The 17,061-nt window shown below is 45.2% G+C and overlaps 2 protein-coding genes across 4 annotated transcripts in view; one reads left to right on the top strand and one right to left on the bottom strand.

Moving 5' to 3' along the window:
* LOC135388385 (uncharacterized) overlaps window positions 1-8,078 on the top strand; it is a 34,022-nt gene extending 25,944 nt beyond the window's left edge. For 2 of the 3 annotated variants that reach the window (XM_064617937.1, XM_064617938.1), the window contains 3 exons: window positions 556-735; window positions 5,267-5,404; window positions 7,815-8,078. In XM_064617937.1, coding sequence (XP_064474007.1) covers window positions 556-735; window positions 5,267-5,404; window positions 7,815-8,054 — 558 coding nt within the window. In that variant the 3' untranslated portion in view covers window positions 8,055-8,078. The remainder of the gene's footprint in view (window positions 1-555; window positions 736-5,266; window positions 5,405-7,814) is intronic. The other variant, XM_064617939.1, reaches the window with a different exon arrangement.
* A 4,095-nt stretch (window positions 8,079-12,173) lies between these two features.
* On the bottom strand, window positions 12,174-16,511 carry LOC135389268 (uncharacterized). Its single transcript, XM_064619333.1, has one exon. The coding sequence runs from the start codon at window positions 16,509-16,511 to the stop codon at window positions 12,174-12,176; it is 4,338 nt and encodes a 1,445-aa protein (XP_064475403.1).
* Between the last annotated feature and the right edge of the window lie 550 nt (window positions 16,512-17,061).

Raw genomic sequence — 17,061 nt, 5'->3', positions numbered from 1 at the left:
GATACATTCCGTTCACCCGCACATAGTTTCACTGCATTCGCAGGGTTGAATTAGGGCTCTGGTTAGCAACGTGCTACATTCATGTAGCAAATTTGTTATGGTGTTGGGAGCAGTAATAGCGCACAACCAAAAGAAAAAGAAACTCCCTAATATGTGGCTTTATGTCCATGTTAGGATACCATGCACTGGTGCCTCGATTCGCATGATCGGATTTCAGGTCAGAGACTGGATGTCCCAGGACTGTTTTCTTAAAGACAAATGTACAAGCGGGGGTTGCGAAGCTTCAATGTGGTACATGAGACAATTGATGTTCTGAGACTGGAACACATAGAAAGGACAAATACATACAAAGCCTCAAGTGCCTAACAAGTGCCATTTTTCATCTTGAATGTTGTGTTGGCCTTTCGCATTTACTATTATACTAGCTTATATGGATCGGTGGCATATAATTTCATTTGGAATAATTACTTTTGTATTGACACATTAAAATGAGCTTGAACACTTGGGATTTCAGCATGAAACATTGTTCTGCATGAAACTCCTTCGCACACGCAGAAAGGCGCCCAGAGATTGCGGAAGGAGATAATCTTGCCTCCAGGGAAGGTTGAGATGCTTGCCGTCACCCTCTGCGGTATCTTTACTGACATCGGGAACATACCGAGGAAATACCGCGAGTTAAAAACCACAAGCGGCGGTGCGTGTGGAAAATATAGGTTCGGACCCGTCACCAATTGGGTAAGTAATTAATGCACAAATATACTTAATGTTTACACGTATGACTTCTTTTCGACATGTGATTGTTGAACATACTCGTGCTAATTAAATCGGAAGGCAAAAGCGATATGCTAGAACTAAAAACATCCCTCCTCTTCGCCACGTTTTCGCCAGCCGACATGGTGGATGATGCTCCCTTCGTATTCTTCGATACGTCGAAAAGGGGAAAAAAAAAAGAGAGAAACACTGTCAAGGAGCCCGCGAAGAGGGAATCACACACGTAACATGAAAAACGGTTAGGAGCAACTAAGATTTATTTGAACAAGAACTTTCGTGCAAGAGAATGCACTTCTTCAGGTTAAGAGGGGATACGACCTCCGGCGGCCCCATGTATTCTCTATGGGCGAAACAATGCGATCTTTTGCAGCTAATACTGAACCGATTTGGACCAAAATGGCCTTGTTCGATAGATTTTAGAATTTCAAAAAATTCGCATTGGAGACATTTGCAATTTTTTTTGCAGAAGTTTTTAAAAACCTTACGAAAGCTGCAAAAAACTTATAAGTTCGGTCTCTCGCTTTTGGAAGTTCGTAGCTCGTTTACTGTAGCACATATGTGAAATGTAATCAGTAGCATTTACGCGGAATTCTTTCTTGAATATTTACGTGTTCATGTCATGTCTGTCCATGCCTCCAGTTGTTCACAATATTGAAAAAACTTAAGGTATGTACGGCTCCGTGAACTGCCCCGTCTTGCCATCGTACAGTAGCGCCACATTGCTGGTCAGAAGATAACTTCACATCGTTCCGCGGAATGCAGTCACTGTTCTGGCACCCTATCCCAGAAGGGGTTTCCCCGGCAGTGGAAGCGCGAAATTGAGGTCGTGAAACCTGTCTGAAGAGATCCACGTTGAGTAGGTCGTCGCAAAATAATGGGAAGGCCTTGAGTGAGAATAGGGAGAATAGGCGGCATAGACCAGGAAAGCTTTGCTACACAGCCACACAATATTCGTCTCGCATCGCATGCACGTGAAAAGAACGGTAGGGTTAGGGGAGGTGAGGCACAGTGAGAGTTATCATTCGCTCTCCCGATGTGTTGAAATTGGAAGACAGTTTTTTTTTTCCTTTTTTTAATGAGGTAATATCAAACAGCCAAAGACTGGATTATGGAAAGGCCGAAAAATAAGGAATTCCAAGAGGATGTCTGCGAAATAAATAATTTATGCATAAAACGTTGAAAAAGACTCCACGTAGAAATTCACTTTTTAACTGAACTTTTTCAAAAGAAGCTCTTTCTCTATCCACAGCTGTAAGATCAACCCCAGTACACGAGGGATGCTGCCAAAAAGTGGCTTGCGCTGGACAAGGTCATACAAAGTTATTTTAAATGCATAAAAAGCATTTAGCACATTAATTCCCAATACCTGTCCTGAGAACAGCGTTGTGGATCTACCTGATGTAGCAGATGTAACTTTTCGAATATATATTTTTCCTTTCTTGGTGGCCTCTGGCTTTCGATAGTTCAGTCTTCCGAGTTCTCGGGCTCGGGGTCCAATGATGGGTGTAACAGGGGTGTCACATATTACACCCAAAAGAAGGGTGCTTATTGGGTATATTGACTCAAAAAATGGCAAGTTCTAAAAAAAAAAAAAAAGGCTTGCTCCCAAAATTCACGGAACACTATTTGCTCTGATGTATACTGCAACCTGCATTTGCAAGTCTGAGCGTCTTAGCTGCCTAGACTCTTGGGGACATGTTTACGAAAAGAAAGTGTCTGGTGGGTGATTGCCAGTGAATGACTTGTACTACCCACTCAATGAATTTTAGAGGAGATGATGTCGCTCTATATATTTGGCAACCCGAACGTGATTGTCGTCGTGTACAATAAACACTTGCAATAACACAGTCATCTCTACTTTTACTTTTTGTTTTCTGCCTAAGTGATCGAAAGTACGTTATCTAAAGGGAAGTTTGATGAAACGATTTATTCCCTGTATTAATTCTCAACAATTCTATCCTACTTACTTTGTAGAGCTCATTTTTTATCGCAGTTGGAATAACAATTTCCGTTCTTGGCTTCCTTACTTTTCGACCTTACGGTAATTCGGTTTTCTGGCTTTCCGGCCTGCTGATAGTTCGGTTTTCTGAATTTTCAGCCTTCTGATCGTTCGATGTTTTAATTTTTTGGCCTTTTAAGTTTCGACCTTCTGATACCTTGTCTAGGTTTCGATTTCGAAGGATACATGTATGATGTAAGGACCAAATTTAGGTTCACCTGCACATAGGCGCAAAGTCAATAAACTAAAACTGGGTGTCCGCCCATTTCATCGAAAATCGTTTGGTCGAATGCCGTTTGATCGACGCCGTTTGTTGGAAAGGCGTTTGTTTTGAAAGGAGTTCAAAGCTCCGTGGAGTGCGTCGTACGCACCTGTTTTTCCGCAAGTTTTGATTCGAGCATACGGTGCAGGCAATCAGTGTCCTCTGCATTTTTATTTATTTGTTTGCTTTGTTCAGCCGAAGAGGGGAGGCCACTGGTTATTTTAAGACCTTTGTCATTTACGAATAACACAGCTGAACAGAAAAGTGGGTACAATCCGACGAATTACACATATTGAAGAATATGGCCTGACGTTGGGAGCAGCCGACAGTCTGTGCTTCTTCTGGGCACCCTTCTCATTGCTGGCGGCAAATTTAAAGGGAAAGTTCTGAAATGGGATATCCATATGTGTGCGAAAGCCGCTCGTCTGTGGAAACTATAAGAAGTAAATTTCGCCATGGTACAACAAAACATATTAAATTAACAGTATATAAAGCACTAGTTCCGAGTGGCTCGGGACTAACATCTCCATTTTTTTCTCGTACAAATCAATCAATCAAAACATTAGGAAGGGAGTTGCCTCAGGACAGAAGCCGCCGATATTTCGAACAGAGACTGTTCTTCTGTTCTTCTGAGACTGTTCTTCTTCAACAGTCTCTGTTCGAAATATCGGCGGCTTCTGTCCTGAGGCAACTCCCTTCCTACATCTCTAACGGTTCGCTGGATTTCTACCCATCGACAATCAAAACATTAGTTCCCCTTATTTAGAGTATGCATCTGCAGTCTTGGATCTCTGCACATCCACGCTGTCCGAGAAATAAAAAAGATAATAAAGAAGACAAAATGCAAAGGTCTGCTGCACGGCTTATCTTGTCTAGGTTTCGGAGGACTTATTCGGTTAATGTTTGTAGCGACAAATAAATTTAGATTCACTTGCACACAGACGCAAGGTAAATACACTAAATCAGAATAGTCAGTTAAATACAAAATGCGTCCGCAAAATGTTCTAGTGTGAGAACTCGGCGCCAAAGAAAAATCAGCAGGTGAATATAAATAAGCGAGGGCCAACGAAATATAACATTTGGACTCCGCGCTGCCTCCAGAAAGTCAGACAAGCTAAGAGCAGCATAACATCAAGAAGTCACCAGATGCAGTCCACAAAGGGACAAAAGGGAAGAATTGGCTTTCGTCGGGACCTCCTTCTTTCTTTGTAGCTGAGTTGACCTTGGCAACTCAAACATGACGTGAGATCCCTGCATCTCAATAGTCAAGGAGGTCACACGTGTTTTTGGAACTACACAATTCTGCGGAGGAGTGAGTTATTTGTACTAAGGGTAACGGTTACAGCTTCCTCCAGGCTGAGACCCGTATGTTCGTGTGGCGCCATCTACGAGCGAAAAAATCGTGAATCGGAGATGCCGCCGCACTCGTATCCCCTCTTAAGTGCAGTCTCTTGCACGGAAGTTCTTGTTCAAATAAATCTTAGTTGCTCCTAACCGTTTTTCATGTTACGTGTATTCTTCGATAGTGTAATCAACTTTTAAAAATTTCCTTTCTTTCGCAATTTTTTCCGAACAAACACCAAAGTATGCGCCCGTTTTCCAGTACTTCAAAAGTGTTCCGAAGGAAATTTTTCATATAAGGAATCTTTATCAATAACGGTAACGGAAAGCTTTATTTCTTTTCACTGTTCGGGTGTTTCACTGTTATGATTTAGGGGATGAACATAACCAATGCGCGTAACGGAATGAACGTTGTCCTGGGTGGAGAAGAGAAGGGCATCCATAGTTTTGTAAATTATACGTGACTAATTAATATATAAGAGATATATATATATAACAATAACAATATAACAATGGGCACGATCAAATTGTAAACATGTGCTCAACGTGCAGCTACAGAGCTTCGGCTATTTCTCCTTTGTATATGTACTTGCTGGCTTGCACTGCGGCCTCCACAGGTGACGCTGTCACCGTGGAACATTGACGTCTCGCCGAGACGCACTGTTGCGCCGATCCAAGATCGTGTCATTTCCCTGCGCCAAGCTGACGAGGTCCAAGTAGACCGAAACAGCTGTCCTTGGCTGGGATGGCACGATCAAATTGTAACAATGTTTATAGATGCACTATCGACATTGCGTCTTTAGTAGGTCTTCTTTTTATGCTATCTTTCTGGTACAATTGCTTATATAGCCAATTTCCAAAAAGACAGAAATAATTATCCCGTCCTGTTCCAGATCTGCCAATTTGCAAATACCACCAACTCGATGGGTTTCGCCCGAAGTGAGCGACAAGTTCATGAGATGTTCTTTGTGCGCTTGAATGGTACTTTTGGAGTCGCTGTGTACGACACAAGTTCGTCTCTTGAAGTTAAGGTATGGATACACTGTTCTTTCCCTTTGTCTCACAGTGACGCTGTGAACACACACTGCATTCTTGGCCAGTGCCTTGCCGAAGAGAATACGACATGTTGAGTTTATGTTCGGAACGATCTTTCTGGCGTATGAAGGGAAGTATCTTTTATATAGCACCTTAGAGAGCACCTTAGTAGCAATTTAGAAAGAGAACTTCACCACATAGCACGCTTTGGGATAGCCAGCATTCACAGCAGTGATTCACTGGACGCTGAAAGTGCTTTACGTACGTATGTTCCGCAGCGCTTCGCTTATGTACGAGGTGTTCTCCTTCCACAGCAAATCTAGGTACGCAGAGATGTCATTCTGAATGCTGCTTCGCCCCGAGCCTGTAATGTGGTGAAGCGCTCTTTATTAAATGTAGTGCATATCCTCAAAATATTTGCAACACGTGAGAATGAACTTTACGAAAGAACACTGCCGCCGAGGTATCTAAGACCGTGGCGAAAAATGACGTCTCTATAGGCGCAATCGCAGTAGCAGGAGACGAGGTCTTCGTGGTCGTTATATCAATTCTGTCGTATTTAATGCGCGCTGAATATGACATTGGAGGTATAAAGTAGCGAGCAAATGGAAATGACGGAGAGTAATACTCGATTTTTACTTTGCCGGACTCTATAATGTGAATTTTTTTCTGCTTCTTGTGCCGCATATGTAAGGACAAAAACAATTTTTTCCAACTGATATCCATTCTGTACGGTTTTCATTTCTCACCTGATTATTTCAGTTTCCCTTCATAACGTGAGTATCAGAAAGGGGCTCCCATATTGTTGGTACTTACTGTAAATCGTAAATCAAATTACTCGTTACTCTTCGGAACCGTCGGGTCTCCTATGCAGAAAGAAGGAAAGAATGCCGTTTCTTGAGGTTAAAAATATAAAAACAGTGAATTTTTCATGTGTCTCTGTGTGCAGTATGTAACGTGGAAAAGTTGTGTTTTTAAAGTAGATATGTTAAAAAGTTCACCGCATAACACGCTCGCAACCAATCGTCACTCGGAATGATACCGCTCTTTTTTCCTAATTTGTTGGGGACATCCCGACACCCTACAGTCAAAACTGCACAGGGCCATAATACGACACATTCAAAATCCGAAATCAGCGTAGTCTAATGACGGCACCGCTTCTAAACCAGCGGGAACCCAGAGATTTTTTCAGGCTTTTCGTCCCGGGTGAGGGGGAGGGCGGAGGGGTCGGTGCTGTTGGTGACCCGTAAGGGGGGGGGGGGGGCGTGACACCCATATTTGCTGGTTTTCTGACTTTTTTTAGCCTTTCATGTTGGGGATGTTGCAAGATTTTTGGGAAGTGTTAGAGGAGTGTAAGGGGTGCTGAGAAAATCCCTAGGGGAATCGTATTCAACAAGCTTGGACACTGTATAGGTCGGACCTGCCAATCGCTAACCAACGTCTCTTTGCTTTGTGTTGCTACTGCGCATCTTCCTTTAAGCCTACGCGGCTAAAATTGACACGTTATTTTAACGACCTCGACGGACATGGGAAGCACGCTATGGTGACACGTTGCACAATGCGAACCTACTTTGAAATACGGTCACTCCCAGACATCGCAGGTATAAGCTTTCAGTTTTGTAAGTTGGAACTTAGTTCTGTGGATTCCTTCGGATATCGTGGCATACCCGATTTATCGAAGAACGGAGGCGTGGTTCTTTTTGTAGACTCTTGGATATGCGTAAATCTCCAAAAAAAGGCGAACGCCTAGCCCTGTCCTCAGATGAGAAACGATACTGAAAGTATAACGAAATCATTGAGCTGAATGGTTGACGCGCAGAGCTTTACGCAGCCAAGTTCTGTTTTCAGTGTGCAGACGCTTGGCAATGCCGTTACTTTACTTTAACAGTTGTTGAATCACGCCTGATACACCAAGATTCTAACAATCTTCTACGCCCCAACGTTGCTCGCAAGCTAAGGGTATCACGTTATCGAAATCAAAGTCGTGACCTTTCGAGCAACAATGATCGACCAATTCTGTTTTTGTCTTCGTGTCATGCGTAGCCCTGGCCACATAGCGCTTGTGTTCTTTTATTCGTGTCGCTCGACGTCTGACCTGTTTCACCAATGTAGCTCGCCTTACAATCCTGGCAACTGATACACTACACCATTCTGTTCATTAGCCGGCGTGCGGTCCTTCGGTTTCGTGAACACTTTCGCCAGAGTACACATCGATTTAAATACTGCCCTGATGCCCAAAGGGCTTAACGCTCTACGGATTGAATAAGACTAAGAGACACCCTGAACAAAGGCAATACACACCACCAACCACGCCGTTGCAATAGTTTGGCTAAATCGTTTCAATAGCTCCCTTTGAATTTACGCGCAATTAAAAGCGTAATTTTTGTGGATAACTTTATTTTGCAGATCTGCCGAGCGAAGAGCGAATACGACTTCCAGGGGGGCTGGGTTGTTCGTGATCTTCAGTGCAGCTTCCCAAACGTCTGTGACAAGAGCAAGACCCACCAGGGACGCTTTCAACGAGTTCGCGCAGTGAGAGAAATAATGACCAGAGAATACTTCAACAACACTTGTCCTGAGTACAAGAGCCTCAAGAACGTATCGAATCCGGCTATAAAATTAACCCTGTCATATACATACCCATAAATAAAAGCCTCTTGTTTCAACTCACATGGGCAAATTTTCGTGCAGCGTGTGGAAACAATCTTTGCCTAGTTATGATAGGGGTCTTCTCCGAAATCTGTGCGTTAATGGAAGCAGCAAAATCGGAGGCCAGCTACATTATGTCAGTCACTTCATTCACGGTTGCCTTCGTGACAGACATGTACCAGATACTCAAAAATGTATTTAAGATACGACAATTAATACAATTTGAAATACAATTAAGATACTATTTATCCTTGAACGCAAAAAGTCGCCGGTCACTCGTCAATGCTGCAAGTCGCCGCTATGTCACATGAATCACCTAAACCCTGCGCACTACGCTACCCGCCGCTGTGTGATAGGAATCATCTAAACACAAGTCCCAAAAAGATGACAGAGATACCACATGACTCCACTAAGTATATGTGACCCAGAACAAAGCAAACTGCTAGCAGATCCCTGCTCGGCGAGGTCAGAATTCGGCGTCAGCGCGTCAGGGCACACATAATAGAACCCTCACTGGCCAAAGATTAGTACACACAGGGCAAGATCTCTATATGGAGACTTCCAAGAAGGGCCAGTGTCCGGGTCTAGAGTCACTATCCGGTTCAAGTCCGAGGGATTCAGGATATTTCCACTGAACAAGCAAGATAATGGAAAGACCAGACACAGAAAGTTTGAGAGGGAGACCCAAAATATGTAATGAGAGTATTGAGTAGAAAATACCATAAAATATATTTTAAATAGAGTGCAATTACACAAAACAAAAAGTATTGAGTAGAGTACCAAAATACCGCAAATTGTATTTAAAATACAGTATTTTAAATACAATACTCCAAATACCCCCGTACAAGTCTGCTTCGTGAGCACATTCCAATTTACTAAACTAATATACGGTGCGCAGGATAACTTTGGCATATAGGAAATCCCGCTCCTTCAGAGCTGTTCACGAGCAGAGTTGGGCCATTCTTTGATGTTTTCTTTGATGTTGAGCTGACGTCAATGTCGTGATGAGGCCGCCCACTGGCGTTGTCTCCTTAGCATTTAAGGAGTCGTCAGCTGCCAAACAAATCTTAGGTAACCTTTCGGTGCTCACTTTTCAATCAATCCCAACGCAAACTAACTGCAAAAAACATCCTGCGCAATAGAAAGTGACGAAGTTATGTTTAAAAAAGTATGTGTTCTCGGTAAACGTTCGATCAAAAATCATGAGTATCCGGCAGTATGAGGCCTTTGTGCCGGCCATCGTGTGACGTAAAATAACCCGGCTGGATATAAGCTCTTCCCAATTAGATTAGATTACAGTTACATCTCCTCTCGAAGACCAAACTCTCCTCATAAACGCCCTGTGTAACTGCGAGCCATGGTTAACAATAGCTTGGGATGATGGAGCCCAGCTGATGTATTAAAATATGCGACATGCAGGAAACAGAGTGACGGGAGACGACTTACTCAGAGGGAAACTGGAGCCTTATACCCCTATGAGACAGACTAATTAGTGTCACTTTCAACGAGTGGCACTTGCACTTAGTGTCATTCGTGTGCTGTCACACGACATCTTTTATAGTGACACTCGGCAGAAACTGCACTAATGATTTAGTGAGTTCCCCAACCTCACTTTACTTCTCTTGGGTGACCGACTGTAGCCTCGACGGCAGGCTTTGTGGTAGAGGTATAAATATTGTGAAAAAGCGAGATGCCCTGACACAGCAACATTTTTAAACAATGATTTTCAACAGCGTGTTTATTTTATTTTAGTACAATGTGACAACCTAAAAAACACACACATATTATTACGCTCATTAGCAGCCTGTCAGAACTTCGCGATCTCACGGTCTTCGCGGCGGTCATTTTTGTTGTGGCACATGTTTGAGACCAGATTGTTTAATGTTGGAAAATTTGCAGGACATATTTCTAAATCAAACAAAATCGTTCTGAGCAAGGTATTATGGCACACGCGTAAAAGTTCTGCCGTCGTTTATTACCTATCGTAATTGTCATCATTGTTTAAGTGACACTGACTTAAGGTACAGGTGTAGCAAGCACGTACTGAAAGTGACATTCGCTTGGTTGGAGTGCACTTCACAAAAACAACACTAAATTAGGCCGTGTGGGTATTACTCTGTTGCGTGTTACTGAGGGCGTTAAGCCGTACCCTTCTAAACGTCGTGCTCCTGGGTACCATAGCTGGGCGAGGGGTTACCTTCGCTTCCGTTGTAGACCATCCTCCACTCTGCGCTTCAAGTAGTTGCATGCACGTGAAAGTGCAAGATTCTTTGGCCGTAGCGGCCATTTTCTCCATGCCCAAACACACTAGGACAAAGATGACTGCCATATAGACGCCAGTCTCATCCTTGCTCTCGTTACAACGCCTCCACAGCCAACGAGCTCTCTTGCAACCAGCGTCAGACCACGGTCAGACCGCAGTTGTGTGACATCGATGCCCATACCGATGAGATTAGCTCGATGGAATACCAAGGCCTATGTGTCTTTGGGCGAGCACTGGTACGACAAGACCCTCGGAAATACGGTGGAGAAGCAGTGGTCTAATGAATAGAAATCACGACTGCTAGAATTCATACACGTGTAGAATGAAAACGGAAGAGATTAGGAGGCATCGATTTTTACCACCCCTCGAACACATTCCTGCGGTGTTTCGAGTTACCATACCGTAAAGGGCAAACAGTGTAGCTCGTGCAGCGTCGACAACGGTCGTGCAGCGTGCTCATGCCAGAGCACACATTGACTGTGCACGTTCACTGCCGCTCGAGTATAAACACTCCGACGGCAGCCGACAGCAGCGCAGTTAAAGCCTTCGCCGCACTTAACCGTAACGCGCGATCGCGTGACCCGCAGAGGCGTGAGCGCTAACAAGCGGCCACACTGGGTTCGATGCACTGGATAATCCCGCACAAACGCCTCCTCTCGACGGTGACCCCAGATTCTCGTACGTTTCACCACTGCATTTACCTACTCTGCACTAACGTTACGATTGAGTGAATGGAATGCTCGCCTATCCCGTGCAGAGCATTTAAATCAAAAACTGAAAATGAGGTTGTATCACAGCCTTTCTAATGCATTTCTATTCAACGGGATTAAGAGAATTTGTAGTTTTTTATTGTGGGTGAGCAAGAGTGTTTGTCTTTTTTAGAAAGCTCACAGACCTGAACTTCGCTGTTCGTCTAAAAAGAATGGAAAACAATTACGTCAAGGTCTTAGCTCACTCTTGACACTTCTTTGTCCCTTTTATCGCGGCAAGCTAGAGTGCACGTGATAAACGTGCATTCTCACGTTCGCAATCGTTCGTGGCCGGCGCGCACGTTGGGAGAGAGCGCAGAGACATAACCTCAGGTGGTGAGAGCATACCCCGCTATTGCCGAGCCACCGTCCAGAGGCGGCGCATCTGTGCAATGATCCACATGCCTCGAACACATCATAGAAGGTTGGTCACTTCGTGACGCTGGCGGCCACATGGGCCACGCAATCGCGCGTTACGGGTAAGTGTGGCGACAGCTTTACGACCATAGAACTCCCATAACAACTAGAAATGAAGCCAGCGAAGGGGGAATCTCAACATGGGAGCCGCCATGATTGATACGGTAGGCCTAGCGTGTTACGATGTCTCCTACGAGTTCCGTGCGCCCTTCTTTCATGTCGCAGCACAAAGTTTAAACCGTGCAATAGTAGTTCCCTAGGGAATGCGAGCGCACAGGTGATGTGAGACAAAACAAACACTATTCTCACACTACACACACGGAGCCCAGCGAAAGCGGGAGCAAGTTGCATTGGATTGGATAGCATTGTGCCGAACGCACCTGGCCTTCACACGTAGAAAGACAGTGGCCGAATCCGGCCGAATCCAGATTATCGATCATGGCGCCTCCCGGACTTCGGACATTGGGAGAGGGTTGTCCTGGCTTTGTCGCAGCGATGTCTTTCCCAGAGCCCCAAGCCTCCTCGTCATATCACGTTCCTTTTCCGAACATACCTCATACCTTTATTCACGATGACAATGTGTCTTACATTAAAACGTTTTCCCAAAGAAGAAGAAAAACCCCGTTCTTGTGCTGCCCTCTGAGAGTTCTGCAACATACTCCCCCCCGAAAAAGCACAATGAGACCCTTACACCATTTCGAGAGGATACAGAAGCTGCACCGGTCGTCGCAGTACTGTTTTGTCTGGCAGCTTCACTGCGCAGGCCCGCACCACCTTGTCCCGCCCCCAAAACACAGTAGCAACTCTTCCCATCTTCCACATGTGTCGAGGAACCTTTTCTTCGCTGATCAACACCACATCGCCCTCCTTCACTGGCAAAGACTTATGTACACTCCAACTATGAGCTGAACGAAGTTGTAGCAAGTACTCTTTCAGCCACCTCTTCCAGAAGCTGTCAATAGCTCTCTCGTGCTTTATCCAGTTAGCTTTAACTTGTGCACTCGTTGATCGCGGCGTTGGTATAGGAGCCATTGGCAAACACGTGAGTCTCTTTCCCGTCAGGAAATGTGCGGGAGTTAGAGGGGAAAGGTCTTCTGGGCAGTCACCAAGATAGGTAAGTGGCCTTGAATTTACAACTGCTTCAACTTGCTGTAAGATTGTAGTCAGTTCTTCAAACCCATATCTGTTACGGCCCAGTGTCTTCCGGAGGGTCCCTTTCACTGTTTTTACCAAACGTTCCCAGAACCCTCCCCACCATGGAGCATACTTCTCAAGCGTTTCAAGTGACTCCCCCCTGGTCAATAGGTCAGCTGGGTTTTCTTTCCCAGGACAAAATCGCCAAGCTGATACGTCGCTTTTTTCCTGGATCTCAATAACTCTATTTCTTACAAATTGTTTCCAACGTAACGGAGAACCTCGTACCCAACAAAGGGTGATTGACGAGTCTGTCCAGTATACGCAGGTCACTTCTTTCAGTCGCGTCAAAGCTTCAGTTATTTTCTTTGATAGCCTCACTCCCAACAGGGCGCCCATAAGCTCTAGTCGTGGTAAAGTTAGGGCCTTCAAAGGCGCCACCCGAGCCTTTGCAAACACAAACCCGACCTTCGCTGTTCTTCCATTTGCAATGGCTCTTAAATACAAACAGGCTCCGTATGCATAAGGACTAGCGTCGCTGAAGATGTGAAGCTCATACTTGAAGTTGTAATTTCCGTCTGGAACGAGACACCTATTTAGTGCGATGTTGTCCAACTTTGGCAGCTCCGACCACCAGGTATGCCACAGCTCTTGTATATTTCCGGTCAAAGGCGTGTCCCAATCAAGCTTCTCCTCCCACAAACGTTGAAACAGCATTTTGATTCGAATGCTGAACGGAGAGAGCATGCCCAGAGGGTCAAACAGCTTCGCTGCTGCGCTCAGAATTCCGCGTTTACTGCTAATGAGCGCTACGCCATCCTCTAGCATGCGTTTGCCTGATACCTTGAGAGTATCACCGTACGTGTCCCACAGTATACCGAGGACTTTCCGATCCTCCCTGCAACTCAGGGTCCTCTCTTGTCTACTGTTGGTGTCTTGCTCACCAAACTGTTTTCGTACCTCTTCTGCGTCTGAAATCCATTTTCGTAAATTCATGCCAGCTTCCTGAAGGATAGATGAAGCGTCGTTGTATATCGTTATTGCTCCATCCACCGTTGATGAACCCGTCAATAGGTCGTCCACGTAGAAACTATTGACAATGTGCCGTGCCGTCCGTTGGAAATTCCCTTTGACGTTGTCTAGGTGATGTCTCAGTGTGGCCGCCAAAAGAAAGGGGCTCCCTGTCGTTCCGAAGGGTACACGTTTCATTCTCCATACTTCCACCGGATTCTGAGAAATATCTTCCGTAGGACCATCTTGACACCACAGAAATCTCAAAGCGTCCCTGTCCCTTTCTTGGACCTCAACCTGAAGAAAGGCTTTCTCAATGTCTGCTGCCAGACCGATACGGTACATTCGGAAACGTATCAAGACCGGCAGAAGATCCGTATTCAGACTGGGTCCTTTTTCCAGGCAATCGTTCAGTGAAGCTACGGTAGGTGCATGCGAGGATCCATCGAAGACAACACGAAGCTTTGTGGTTTCTGATTCCTGTTTGACCACAGCTTGATGCGGCATGTAATAGACTTGCTGAGGTTGTTTGCCGTTCTCTGACTCGACGAGTACCTTCTCCGCATGTCCGTCACTTGCGTACTTCCTCATCGCAGCGTCGTACTCTGCCATCAAACCATTTTTCTTTAGCTTTTTTAGGAGTCCGTTCAGCCGACTCTCGGCTACTTCCAAATTATCGTTAAGGACGAAATCGTTCTTCCAAGGTAGAGTGACGGCATATCTTCCGCCAACCTTCTGTACGGTTTCCTTAAATTGACAAAGAACTTTGTCGTCGCCTTCATCATTACTATTTCCGTCCGTAATACCCAGATGCTCAATTTCCCAGAACATCTGTAATGACGCCTCGTGAGTGGCATCAGTGCGAAGCACACAAACTAGAGTGCTGTCTTTGTTCTCGAGTGAAGATCTAACTGATACCGGTCCTTGAAAAGTCCAACCCAGAGCAGTGTTGATGGCAACAAGATTATTCTGGGCATTGCTTTGCCGCACCTGCCTCGTCATGATCTTCCACATTTGATCAGAGCCTAAAAGCACGCCAATTCCATCTTCTGTCCGTACCCCTGAGAAGCGACACTCATCGGCTAGTTTCTCTTCACTTAGAAGAAAAGTACGCACGTCCTCGTTATCCAATGGGCATGTCACAAGATCTTCACAAATGAATGGTACCTCGATTGCTTCAAAGACATGTACTTCCCCTCCGTATTGACTGCGTAAGCACAGTTTGACCAAACGCCGACGCTGCTTCTCCCTTCTGGAAGTCCTGTTCCCGAAAGTATTTATCGTGACGTCTATTTCTCCGGCAGAAGGAAGATTCAGTTCTCTGGCAATATCTTGGCGCACGAAGGTTCGTTGACTACCGCCGTCAATGACTCCCCTGAGATATAGACTGCGACCTTCAGCTACGGCCCATGCCCTGAACGTTTGAAGTAAGACGACAGTACCTGTCTTCACATCTTCGCCAGTCCCACTCGTGTGCATGCTAGTACTGACGACTTCTTTCACTTTTGTCTGTTCACTTGGTTTCCACAAAGGATCGCACATCGTCCTTACGTGCCTTCCTCCGCATGCAGAGCAGGTTATTTTCTTCCTACACATTCTTGCATGATGTCCATGTTTCGTACAACGGAAGCATCGCTTTTGAGCTGCAAGAGTAGTTTTCTTCTCTGCCAGCGGGATGTCTGCGTCGCACAGCTCCGTTATGTGTCGCGAGGTGTTGCAAAATATGCAATCGTTGGTCATTTCCCGAGCAGTGGTGTGGAGAACTGACGCTGCCGGTCGTGTCTTGAATCCACCATTGTTTGAATTCTGTCGATCACCTTGCCTCTGATGTCCTCTCATCTCGTTGTCGTCATAGGCACATCCATTGAACTTGAGGTGCTCAAAGCTTTCGATTTCAATTAGGAGAAACTTTAGAATTCGATCTAACTCCGTAGTTCCAACAATCTCTCTTCCAGCGGTACTCACTCCGGCATTGGTCTCGTCTCCATTGCCTTCCAAACTTGCTGTGCCAAGCTGCTGGCCTCTCTTCTCAGTACGATAATATTCCATGGCCATTTCAGTAGGCAACGCTGAAAGGATAGTATCTGTCAGCATTGTTGCAAAGGAGCTGCTTTCCACACCCAGTGCTTTGAGACCTCGCACGTTTGCTTGAACTTGATCATATAGCTTCCTAAGCCCTCGAAAATCTTTGTGAGTTTTAATTGGAGGCAATGTCCTCAGTTTGGTAAGGTACTGCCTTTCAATGCGACGCTTGTCTCCAAATCTTTCCATCAAGATTTCAATGGCATCGTTGTAGCACACCTCCGAAGCTTGTAGACCTGATATGGCGGCTGCAGCTGCTCCATCCAACAGTGACCTTAAGTAGAAGAACTTCTCTGGTTGTGAAAGGTTATTATTGTTATGTACGGTTCCTTTGAATTGTTCCCAAAAGGGAAGCCACTCCGATAGGTCACCTCGGAAACGCATCAGTTGAAGTTTTGGCAGACGGGTCCCAGCGTGATTGCCATGAAGCGACGGCGTGTGAGCGGCAGACTGAGTCCCAAGTAGTGCCACATTCGTTGGAGCGGCCACCTGAGTGGCAGGCGTCGACACTGAGGTGAGCTCTTGCAAGGCGACACGTAGGTTAGACATTTCCTTTATAGAATTTTCTTCGTATTCCAGAGCCATTTCATATTCCACCTCTAATTCATCATCCTTGAGATGACCTTCAAACTCGGAATTGATCTCTTTCAGCTCTTCAAGGTTCACGCGTAGACGTTCCAACAAGCTTTCGACGGTCTTCCGATCATTAGGAGTGCTGCTCAGTGCAGTCTTGGCTTCTCCCACAAGCCTCGTAGCTTGTCTCCTTCGCGACGTCCTCTTCACCTTGAGACGTTCCATAGTCGATCGTAGGGCTCTCTTTATCCAACAACCAGTAGATCACTACAGACAAAGACTCCGTTCGTGAAGCGTTCCCGGGTTTCGGCACCAATTTTTTATGTCCTGGCTTTGTCGCAGCGATGTCTTTCCCAGAGCCCCAAGCCTCCTCGTCATATCACGTTCCTTTTCCGAACATACCTCATACCTTTATTCACGATGACAATGTGTCTTACATTAAAACGTTTTCCCAAAGAAGAAGAAAAACCCCGTTCTTGTGCTGCCCTCTGAGAGTTCTGCAACAAGGGTGTTGCCCAGTGATGGCCACTAACTACTTCTACAGTAGTTTAACTATAACTACTAACTACTTCTACAGTAGTTTAACTATAACTACTAACTACTTTGCGATTGAGTAGTTTAACTAGTAGTTCAACTACTTTTCAGGGGAGTAGTTAAAACTACTTCTTTAACTACTGCAATGTAGTTTAACTACATCTATAACTACTTAACGTTGTCCATCAACACCAATCCCTTGTAGTGTTCTTGGGCACCTAAATATGAATCACAAGCAATG

This window comes from Ornithodoros turicata, chromosome 3 (assembly GCF_037126465.1).
Source record: "Ornithodoros turicata isolate Travis chromosome 3, ASM3712646v1, whole genome shotgun sequence".
Classification (NCBI taxonomy): Eukaryota; Metazoa; Arthropoda; class Arachnida; order Ixodida; family Argasidae; genus Ornithodoros; species Ornithodoros turicata.
Note: the sequence above shows the minus strand (reverse complement) of the source record. Positions and strands in the feature narration are given on the sequence as shown.

Excerpts from the sequence above, each read along its gene's own strand:
- LOC135389268 (XM_064619333.1), bottom strand. The coding sequence starts at position 16,511 with ATGGAACGTCTCAAGGTGAAGAGGACGTCGCGAAGGAGACAAGCTACG.